Below are 11,457 nucleotides of genomic sequence, written 5' to 3'. Positions count from 1 at the left end.
TGGCTGAAGGGAGAGAATATAGCTAGATGCAAAGTACAGTCTCTCAAAAGCCACAGCACAAAAGTAGAGATTTTCCCCCTCTCCTGATCCAAAATACAGTAGTCACAGTCTATTTTTAATTCATGTAAAATTATGATAACCATGAAACCATAAACTTTATGGTTTGGTGAGGAGGCTCCAATTTGAATCCCTCAAGTAAAGGAGTGCTGAGAGCAGCATAATGAGATATACAACAGGAGACCCTGCAGATAACTTGTAGGCTGAGATGAAGATCAGGCCAGACCAGATGTAGCTGCATTTATTGCTAGGCTCTACACCAGAAAATGTTAAGAATAAAACACAGGGAATGAAGATTTCCAAACATATTAGCAGGCACTCTTGGGACGTGATCATATCAGTTTTAAGGCCAAAGTGGCTGTCAGGCCATCAAGTACTGATTTTTTTATTGTGTTGTTACTAACATCACAGATGGATATATACGACCCAAAGCTGACATCTAGTGGACGGAGAATGAGAGCAGGATTTTCCTTCCCCTCGCAGGGATGCCAGACTTCGCTCTTCCCTTCAGAGGTGACCCGAAGGCTGTCTGCAGCACGGGCAGCAAAGCGAACCAAGGAGTTCATGAGCACTCCAGCTATGTGTCACCTTGTCTTCTGAGTGACACCCGTATCCATAGCTAGATGCCAGAATCAGGCTTCACAGTGCTGATGGAGAGCATGAGCCCTGAAGGCTGAAGTCTGAAGAGTTTCAAAAGCAATTGTATGGATGGTCGTGCCTGGCACAGTTTGGGCAGAGCCTCATGAATACACCCAACAGAAGAATATGTGTCAGTGACCTAGGATTTCTTCAGTCCTGGATCAGATCAGCCTCTTGGACACAAGGTCCTGAGGCTGAAGCTCTGTTCAGCTTCCAGCTCTTTCCCAGTCCTTTGGCTCACTCACTTGCCCAGCTTGGATGGGGAGAGCAATAATCCTGGTAAGAGTTTGGGAATGTTTTCAGGAGTTTCTGCCTCACCCTCTGCAGCTGGTATCATACGTTTATGAGAAAAATACGTTCATTGTCTGTTAGTAAAAATCAAAGTTTCAAGCTCTCATGGAAAATTTGAAAACATGAACCCTAAAAACTAAGAAAAACAAAAGTCAAATAAAACCGTCCAGTGTTTGATTTTCATATCTTGCAAATTTAAGCCAATGTCATAAATCTGTTGTCACCTCAGTCCCGGTTTGTAATGCTTAGCAGGAGAAAAGGAGGTAAGCTAAGAGAAGTCTCACCAAGCACAGGAAAGGGAGAGGATGGGTGGTCCTGATGGGAGAGGACTGGTTGGGGAGCCAAAGGAGGGAATCTGCAAGCTCAGTGGGAGAGAAACTGAATCATGAGAGCACTCGTGGTCCTTTAAAAATGGCAGAAGACAAGAGGGTACCTCATTTGCTCGTATACTATAGGAAGAAAAACGCCTCCTCCACAAATGGTGGTAACGATTCAAGGCTCTGCAGCTGTGGGCTGTAGCAACTCACACTGCCTGTGGATCATCATTTTGGTGGGATTTGTAACCCATTCAGCAGCAAGTTACCAACAGTGTAGAAATGCAGTCAAACCCACTGAAATCCTGCTGCTTCCCTAAAGGAACACACAGGCTTCAGCCACTGCTAAGGAGCACAGCTCCAGTGCTGCTGACAAGTCGATGCATGTTTTTGGAAGGAATTTTTAATCACCTGATAGCAAAACAAAGCCAGTGTTATACAAACAGTACAAAGTTGACTGCAGGGTTGAGCTTTAATCTCTGGTGGTTGCTTATTGACTCCGTTAAAAACAGCAGCTACTCAGCGAAAAGAGCTCTTCTACATCCTGTTTGCAGGTGAATTTGAAGGAGAGGATCTTACCACCTGCAGCTCTCTCTGAAATCCACAGTAAGTCTGAGCTTAAATCTGAATTGAGAGATGATGAGGTCTGGGCCTGGGTTCTTTAAATTTCCCATTTATTTGCCATGAGAGGACTTGGTTTATCTTTTTCTGATTGCCAGCTTTGACCTTCCTAGCAGTTGGAACAGCAGAAGTCATGATATGTGGTTTATGGTATATCATGATGCATGATATACAAAAACTTGTGCTGTCAGCAGTGCTTGATGTCTTGAAGGCATACAGAGAGGGTTTGGGATATTTTTATCACCTACTACCTAATGCCTGTCGGAGGAGACAAAACGCTACGGAAGAGAGTCACATTTCTTCATCTTCCAGAGGGCCCCTCAGTTTGGGTTCTTTCCTAGCTGAGAATCAAGAACCCTGATTTTCAAGCATGTACAAAGAGACCTCAGTCAGTGAGACATACCCATGTCTGCAGTTTGACAGGTTGGATCTGTGTACATAACATCTGTGTATGTAACATGTGTTCTGTGCCAGAAGTGCACAACTCTGGACACATGGAACAGGTTCTGGTTCCCTTGCAACCCCTGCTAATCAGAGGTGGGAGGCTAACCCTGAAATCTTGGATATTTACTTCTTCCTGGACATTTTTAAGGGGTTCAACCAAACCACACTGGTTTAAACCATCATGTTTTCAGACACTCTGCGCAATGCCCGTTTTAATCCGAGCTGTGGAAGTCATTGCAACAAGCGATTTAGCAAATTGATTTTGCCTGTGCTTTGTACATGTTGCCTCACACACGGGCATGGTTGGCCAAAACATTCATTTGCATAGTTTTTAGGCCTGCTTCGTTCAAAAGCATCGGGGTGCAGGCACTTATGTTGGTTTATTTGGACATTTGGGTCACCCAATGCCACTTCTGTTCCCTGAGAGGTTGAGGACTTTAGAACCATGTTTCCTGTTGTGGAATTTGCTTTTTGACAGTGTTTTCTCCTAGTCTGCCCAAATTCTGTATGCTCCTTTTTCAGTATGTATCAGCGCTCCAATATGTAATACAAACACCCAGAAGGTATTTGCTACAATAGAGAAATGAAGATCTGTAGAAAATGCTTTGTTTTTCCACAGCACTGGCCTTGACAATGACTTGCACTCAGAGTCTGGGCATACTTTTACAATGTGCTCATGCTGGAGCAGGCTAGGTGCAGACACTCTATTTACTTGCTTTCAGATTTCATGAGCTTGAATTTAGTCACTGTGCTCTATAACAAGTTGTTCAGTCAGGGAGGCATCCTAAGGGGTAATCCAGCAAAGGATATTCTGGGACAACCTTTGAGGAGAATTAGTGGAACAAATAGCCCAGCTAGTTTTAAGATGGGATTTCTGACAGAATTACAGAATTGCTGTGTCTTAAAATAGCAGAGGACCTAACACAGAGAGCATAAAGAGGGTCACAAAGATTCAAGCTTCTTCCTAGTCTTATGGCTACCTCTGCAAGTTTTCCTCATACTAGGGGAGAGGATGCATGGCTAGATAGACTGAGACAACCTCTCAGCAACTTTTCTATGAGGCAAATGGGTCCGAGGTTTGCATTAAGTGACATTAGAGCCCCTGGAAGAGAGAAGGAGAGATGAAGAATCTAACTTCTGCTCCATGTTACTCTTTTCTTGAAGGTTTCCAGAGCTTCTCTTGGCAATGGCTATGGTGTGTCTTTCAGACTTTGAAGTTTATGCTAAAAAGCATCTACCCAAGATTGCTTGGGATTTTTTTGCAGCTGGAGCAGATGACTGTAGCACCCGAGATGAAAACATCCTGGCATATAAAAGGTAATGTGAGGAGGAAATGTTGTACTAGAAGCTTTAAAATTATGGTTTTTTGTGCAAGTGTTAGGGCTTCACAAGTAAAACACCTAACACCTTGTGGTTTCAGGGTGGCCCTGAAGCAAAATGCACTTACCGGAATGACATACAGAATATACTCTGACACTAGGCTGAAAATGACAGGTTGTATAAGGTGTAAAAGATGCTGAGGTTCAGACAAACAAACAGTAGGGTATGGTATGGTATGGTATGGTATGGTATGGTATGGTATGGTATGGTATGGTATGGTATGGAATGGTGTGTGTGGTGTGGTTGTGGTGTGGCGTGGTGTGGCATGGCATGGGACAGCATGGCAGGACAGGAAAGAGGATGAATAGGTGTAATAGAATTAGGTGTAATCAGGAGCATCCCCTAAACAGCAGGAAGCCTACCTGTAAGTAGGATGGAACTTAGGGAATGTGCTGCAGAGAGTGAGAGCAAGCACATTGTACAGTGATGACAGACGTATGAACAGTGGGGTGGAAGGCCTGAGTCTTGGCTGTGACCTGGGCTGGGCTGCAAGTCAAAGGAATCTGTGAGATGGACAGTGGGAGAACAAGACCCAGTGAGCTGAGGTGGGAAATGCAAAAATGATGTGATGTGGTCGGTAAGCAGGAGTGTGAGGTTAAAGAAAAGTGAGGGTGGCTGAAGGCTGAACTACTGGCTGAATTGATGTCTAAAAGCAAAGAGAAAAGACAAAGAGCCTTGGTTATATGATGTTTTCTTTGTTGGCTCAGGTTCCTGCATTGCAACAGGTAAATGAAGACCTGGTTTCCATGAAACTTCAGAAATGCCACTGAACAGCCATTATCCTGAAGGGTGGGGTTTTTTTTGCATTACAGAATTCGTTTCCGGCCACGTATGCTGCGGGATGTATCCGTGATGGACATTAGGACTAAGCTCCTGGGGACTGAAATCAGCTTTCCTGTAGGGATCGCCCCTACTGGCTTCCATCAGCTAGCATGGCCTGATGGAGAGAAAAGCACAGCCAGAGGTACTCTTCTGCTTCATTGTCATGTACCAAAAATGGGTTTCTGGAAAAAGCCTCAAGAAGCTGTTAGGATGACCTGAAGTATGTCTGAACAGACTCTCCAGGCTTGAAGGGGCAAACTCCTTTTCCACTTTCTGACACCCCTTTTCATGGGTAGCCCACTGGGCCTGGTGACACAGAGTGCATGGGAAGCTGTTTAGACATTGCTTTTATTCTCCAGCTACCACTGTTGTGAGATCCGCCCTGCTGAGGCTGCTGCAAACTTAAGGCAGAAGCAGTGGACACATTTCTGACTTACATGAAGAGCCATAAGATGTTGTTAGTCCTGGGGGCTCTAGATAGCATGTAAATATGGTGGATAGGACTCAGCCTGTAAATTCCTTGTTATTGGTTAAGAGCAGTGTCTGCATTGGAGAAAGGGATAACCTCTCTTCCCAATTCCTGTGGCAGATTTGGAGGCTGACCCCTAGAAATGTTGGCTTGTTTTTTTTTCCTGTATGTGTTTCCATCTCCAGTGAGTGCCTTTGACATGCATTCCTACAAGGACACAGTCATAAAGATAAAGCTGATGCTTTTAAAATAAACAGTTGCAAAATGAAAGCACCACTTGGCAACTTACATCCCTTATCACTTTCTCAACCATGATCCTACAACAGCGCGTAGTAAAATGGCCATTTTTAACCCTGGGGGATAACTGCCAATTAGTCTCTGTAAGCAGGACATAATTTTGTACCTGCTATCTGGCAAGACTGTTCAAATAATTTTGGTTCTGATTGTTCTCCAATGCTTTCCAAAGCGGCCGCAGCGATGAATACCTGTTACATCGCCAGCACGTACTCCACCTGTACGTTGGAAGAGATAGCTGCGGCTGCCCCCCGTGGCATCCGATGGTTCCAGCTCTACATCCACTGCAACAGGGGAGTTTCCCAGCAGCTGGTCCAACAGGCAGAGGCCTTGGGCTTCCAGGGCCTTGTCCTCACCGCAGATCTGCCCTACACGGGCAAAAGACGTGATGATATCCGCAATGGTTTCCGCCTTCCTCCCCACATGAAACTGAAGAACTTGGAAGGAGCCTTTGAGGTTTGTAAAATGAGCCTGTCCTTTCATTCACTGTGCTTATGTGTACCACATGAGACAAAAAAGCCCCACCAGATAACTGCTGTTTTGGCGTCTGCTGTATCCAGGATGTATCTTCTCCCTTTCTGGTTCTCCAGTGTCCTGGCTTGACCTCCTGCCAGCCTGGCTTCAGGCTCCAAAATCCCAGTCCAGCTGCCTTAGAAACACTGATCTCCATCCCCACTGTAATTATTCTCTTCTGGAGACATGTGCTTTCTGGAGCTGGTGAACATATCTGTTAGCAAGTTTAATTAATCTGTTTCATGGCAGGGAAAGACTCTAAGGGGCCTCTGTATTGCTACAGTTCATGAGGTTTCCTTCTGTCCTATGGCTGTAGGGGGATGACTGTTCTGAGTATGGACTGCCACCCAACAGCTTGGATCCTTCAGTAACCTGGAATGATATCTACTGGTTGCGGAGCCTGACCCGCCTGCCCATCATCGTCAAAGGCATCTTGACAAAAGAAGATGCAGAGCTGGCAGTGAGACATGGGGTTCAGGGAATTATTGTGTCCAATCATGGTGGAAGGCAACTGGATGGAGGACCTGCCACTGTAAGTGAGAGAACAGATGTCCCATGAGTGTTTACTGTACGCGCATTTGTGCTAATGTGGATATCTCTACGCTTGTCTTTGTCTTTATGCTTTTGGTGGTGGACTTGTGTGTTCATTGTGTGGCTATGGATGTGTGCAGATGTGCTTTAGCTTTAAACTGGTAAGATGCATGCTTTGGCATGTGCTACCACTGAAGTGTTTTCTCAGCTTCTTGAGAGGGACCTGTGAGCAGCACTGAACCCACGCAGCTGCAGATAAACTAATGGTCTAAGTTAGTAATAGTTTTCTGCCTATGTCTTCAGTAGCCGGTGCAGTGAATAAATACTCTTTGTGCACTGCAGCAAAAATAAAATGAAGCTTTGGAACCAAAAATGTACAAATGAGAGCAGAATGTATTCTCGTTATTCACATCTGCCAAAACACGCACAAACAATGCAGCTAGATTGAGGGAGACGTCTGCTTGCGTATTTACAGACTCAAGTTTAAATGGGAATTTGTTGACTTTCATGAGCCAGAAAAAGAATAACTTATCTGAAGAAAGTCATCTGTACAAAGAAATCATGGGTTGTTTGGACATACGCATGCTTCACTGGTTTAATTTGCCTTCTGTCACTCTTCTCAGTTGTTCTTATTTTACACTGCATAGTTTCTTACGGACTTTCTCTTCTTTATTTTCCTGTGTCAATTCTCTTTTATTCTATGTCAAGACTGACAATAATGAATTAAGAATGTATTAATCTAAATGCTAAGGACATAATAATGGAAATGGCATACACATTGAAGTGCTCTTCTATCTTCGAAGTTTCTTTACATATATGGACAAACCAGTACATATGTAGCTCAGCTGTGCTACTTCTCTGGTACCAACCTTGGCAGCAGAAGCTATTGTCCCTTCTCCTGCTGAGCTGCTCCTGGAAAATTTCAGCCCAAAAGTTTTCAATCTGAAATCCTAAAAAAATTAGGACTGTTTGGAAAAATCTACCCAGTAATCATAGTTATAGCTGCTCTGACTAACAAAGATGAAAAGAAGGCAGAAGAGTATCAAACACTGCAGAAAAGGGTTTGTTGTGAAGTAGAGTTATTTATGTCTAGTGCAATGTTCTGTCACTGGTTACACTGCCTTTGGGACCAGAGCTACCATTTCTGTGTGGTACTGCCCTGTACTACCGGCCTGGCATTGCACTGTGCTCTACCAAAAAGGATCCTTAGAGAATCAGGAGACAGCCTGGAGGAAGTGTTACATTGACCATACCACATAGCAAATGAAATCCTTCATAGATGACTTAGGGGTTTGAGGCTTTTGACATGTGGTTACCAGGATTAGAATGAAATGTAAGCAGCAGGGTGAAGTTTGACATCAGTTTCTTTTACAGACATTTGCATCATTCATCATCGTCTCAAATGAAAGTAAGATATTAAAGAACATTATTTCCCTAGAAATTTATTTTCTAAATCTTTCAGGAAGAAACTGAAAAAAAAGTTGTTTTTTTCACTTATCAGAAGTGCTAGCAAAGAATATCAGTATAAGCAAAGCACTGGAAAATGAAACTCACTATCTGGCAAAGAGGACAGGGAACTGCACTTTATTCTACAGCTTTTGGTGCTGAGCTATTTGTGATGCACATTTAATTTCCAGCAGGTATGCTATCCAGCATTCCTCTTTGGAATATCTCCTCTTTCTCTTGGAATTAAAAGCTGGCCTCAAAATGAGAGTGGCTGCTTCTTTGCAGATTGATGCTCTGGTTGAGGTTGTGGATGCAGTACAAGGCAAAATCGAAGTCTATTTAGATGGTGGAATACGAAAAGGAAGTGATGTATTAAAAGCACTGGCACTGGGAGCAAAATGCGTCTTTATTGGAAGACCAGCTTTATGGGGTTTGGCTTACAAGGTAAGGAGCTTTGATTTTGTATGTCTGCTTCTCATACTCTCCAACACCCTGTTGTTATAAAGATAGTTTTCAGCAATGAAGGACCTAGTCTTTTGTTTTGCTGAATTTTAAGTGGAAACATGCCAAATTTTTAATCAAACCCACACATTTTCTGTCCTTTAAAAATACCACTGAATTTTACAGTTTCACATGTGATTTTTGAAGCTGATAATACTGTTTTGTGGGACTTTCTTGGGGTTGTAGTTTGGTGCTAAAATACTGTAGGCCTTAGGACCATCAGTGCTTCGGAAAATTAGAGGCAGGCTTATTTGCTACATAGATCAGTCTGATAACAATCTACGGTTTCGATACAGCAGTTTCACAGCCATGTTGAGAATTCTTCAGAAATACATCCAGAACTCCATCCCACTGATGTCTGTAACCTTTTGAACAAGACTGAGCCCAACCGTGTCCTGTAGGTGCCTGAGCCACTGCTCAAGCTTTGCTCTTCCTGACATCATCTTTCTATGATCCAGAGTCACAAATTAGGCCTCTGATGCAGATGGTTAACATAATATAATTAATATTAAAATGTAATTATACCAGTTGTTTGCTTTGCTACATTTTTCATTTTTAGCTCCTAGATTGGAGCTTTCATCTAAAGAAAAGAAATACTTATTTTTATGGTCTAGAAATAGTTCTTATCTTTTAAATGAGACTCCTGTCCAGTGGTGTGATTGCTGTGGGTTCCAGTAGCTAGGCTTTGAGAAAGAAATCACCTATATCTTCTGAGAAACGTGGGTAAGTTGGCAGCACTGTTCTGTTGCCAGCAGAGAAAAAGGGCCTGACATGAAAAGGGTGTTGCTGTGAGTTGCCTGCTTTTTTCTACAGTGCATACAGGAAGGAGATGATGGGTTTTTGAGCTCAGCCATAGAGAAGAATATCCTAAACATTGCAACACATCCTATCTCAGTGGCATTACCCTAGAGCGCAAGAGAGGAAGGGCATGAGCAAGCACTGACATTGGCTGCTCCCAAAGCATTCGTTATTGCAAGAAATTAAGGAAAAAAAAATAAGGAAAAAAAAAGACGAAAGAATTCTCCAGTAGTAAGATCAAAATCATAGGTACATTTTATAGGATTTTGAGCTTCTTGGTGTCACTTGCTCAGAGGAAAACACACAGTGTACTCTTTTTAAAGATTCAGTCTGGTGTTTGAGTAAACTGAAGTTTTTTAAGCTGTTCCATATTTAAAACTCTCATTACTGTCAGCATTAGAAGTCTTGACATTTTAAAACAAGCCCATTGGTGGGGGTTAACTAAAACCTAAGAAAAAAACACCAAACAAAAAAAAAGCTAGAAAATGTCAGCAGTGAAAACCAGCTTTGTTTTCTTTCCCTGCTCATAGAATCTTAGAATCACAGAATGGTTTGGGTTGGAAAGAACCTTAAGATCATCCAGTTCCAACCCCCCTGCCATGAGAGGAAAAGCATCTAAATTAATCTGGGAGGAACTGAGCACATCCATCATACCATTTTAATCATTCATCTGTATGAGAGACTGGAATTGGCATGGATTGAAAGGACTGTCCCAGCTCTCACAGAGCAAGCATCCTGCTGTATTGCTCTGTGCCAGTGCTCCATTTACCCTGATTGCTTTCTCTGTTGGAGCAGGGTGAAGAGGGGCTTCAAGATGTGCTGCGGATTTTGCAGGATGAGTTTCGTTTGTCAATGGCCTTAGCTGGTAAGCATTTGGCAGGTTGCTTGTAATTGCTGATACAGAGGTTTCTGCATGCCAGCCATCTCAAATCTGATGGATGGGTCACAAAAAGGGAATCCACATGAACTGTGCTGGTTCTAGTTGCTATATTTAAGATGATTCTTTGCTTCCTATGAAACCGAAACCATTTGGCAATTCAGGTGCTCTAGCAATGAAGCTTGCAAGGAGAAAGTTCAAGCAGCTTTCTTACCCCAACCAAAGAGATGCAAAACTGTTACTGGAGTTGAGCAAAACGTGGAATTTCTGTTCTGCTGGTAATTGCAGCATGTGTTTTTCAGTATTTAATTTAACGTTTACCAGGGTAAAATGCAACCAATTTTCTTTCTGCATGGAAAGTTCAGGAAAAATGGATGCGATTTTTTCTCTGTGTATTAGAGAACACAGTCTGTTGGTGCAGGTTCTAATCTCCACATCATGCGTCCCTTAAAATCCCCTGTGTCTCTTCAAGCTTTTACTGTTTCTCCTCATTCTGCATTTCTCACTTTCTGCTCCTACCCGTAGCTGTGACATTTGACCCCCTCACTGAACAGCAAATTTACACAGCCCAGTGTAAACTCCAGTTTCATACATGAACAAGTACAATGTGCAGATCCAGTGCAGAAGTATTCAGACATCAGCAAAGGATCTTATTCCACTTCAGATCATGTTTTATTTCACTTCAGATCATGTTTTAAAGGTTTTCATGCTCTAGCAACCCTGAACTCAAGTGGATAGAAATGTTGACTGGGAGACTGGAACTGAAATCCCATTGAGCATTTCTTAACAGGCTGGGTTTTTGGGGTTACTTTTTCAACTATAAAGATTCTTACAAGTTTGGGTTTTTTGCAGATTCTTTCATACTTCTTTAGATGCAAAAGGGCACCAAACTCTGCAAGTGTAGCAGGCTGGGACCTTCTTGGCAGTGCTGTGAAATTCCACCCAGATTTGACCAACTGAAATAGCAAATCTCTACCTCTGGCCGCTTGACACAGAACAATCCCTGTGTCTCCTCTGTTTACCTTTCACTTCTGGATGGATCAGACGGCTTCCTGCTCAGCTTGTTATAAGGAGCCTTTTTATTTCAAGTTTCATACTGTTGTTGTGCAGGAAGCCCAATGCCTAACCTCAAGGCTGAAGATGCCATTGAGGAGTAGGGCTCTGCTGAGGGAGCTATTGAAGTACTAATCCATCCCCAAATGGCTCATACAAGACTGGAGTGGGGGCCTTCCAAGTTCCACCCACAGACCTTCCTCTTTCACCAGGATGTTTCCTTTCTCTATTTCAGGCTGTGCCAGCATCTCAGAGATTGGTCGACACCTAGTTCAGTTCCCAAAGCTGTGAAGGGCCTCCTGCAATGCCCATCAAACAAAGGTGCTTCACGCTGGGGTCCCAACCAGATTGAAGAGAGAAAAAGGAGGTGCAGACATCAGATGTGTAAAAACTATCGGATATGGCCT

The 11,457-nt window shown here is 43.1% G+C and overlaps 1 protein-coding gene across 2 annotated transcripts; it reads left to right on the top strand.

Annotated features, from left to right (window-relative positions):
- Nucleotides 1-1,772: 1,772 nt before the first annotated feature.
- HAO2 (hydroxyacid oxidase 2) lies at nucleotides 1,773-11,457 on the top strand. 2 transcript variants are annotated; one of them, XM_057416013.1, is made up of 8 exons: nucleotides 1,773-1,907; nucleotides 3,531-3,683; nucleotides 4,559-4,710; nucleotides 5,504-5,787; nucleotides 6,161-6,376; nucleotides 8,107-8,265; nucleotides 9,916-9,985; nucleotides 11,286-11,457. In XM_057416013.1, the coding sequence occupies exons 2-8, from the start codon at nucleotides 3,553-3,555 to the stop codon at nucleotides 11,339-11,341; spliced, it is 1,068 nt and encodes a 355-aa protein (XP_057271996.1). In that variant the 5' UTR covers nucleotides 1,773-1,907; nucleotides 3,531-3,552; the 3' UTR covers nucleotides 11,342-11,457. The 2 variants fall into 2 exon arrangements, with proteins under 2 accessions (XP_057271996.1, XP_057271997.1); XM_057416014.1 differs by lacking the exon at nucleotides 1,773-1,907 and adding an exon at nucleotides 2,278-2,356 and having other exon boundaries at nucleotides 3,632-3,683.

This window comes from Pezoporus wallicus, unplaced genomic scaffold (genome assembly GCF_028554395.1).
Source record: "Pezoporus wallicus isolate ANWC-B61680 ecotype Strahan unplaced genomic scaffold, APGP_CSIRO_Pwel_v1 contig_6814, whole genome shotgun sequence".
Classification (NCBI taxonomy): Eukaryota; Metazoa; Chordata; class Aves; order Psittaciformes; family Psittacidae; genus Pezoporus; species Pezoporus wallicus.
Note: the sequence above shows the minus strand (reverse complement) of the source record. Positions and strands in the feature narration are given on the sequence as shown.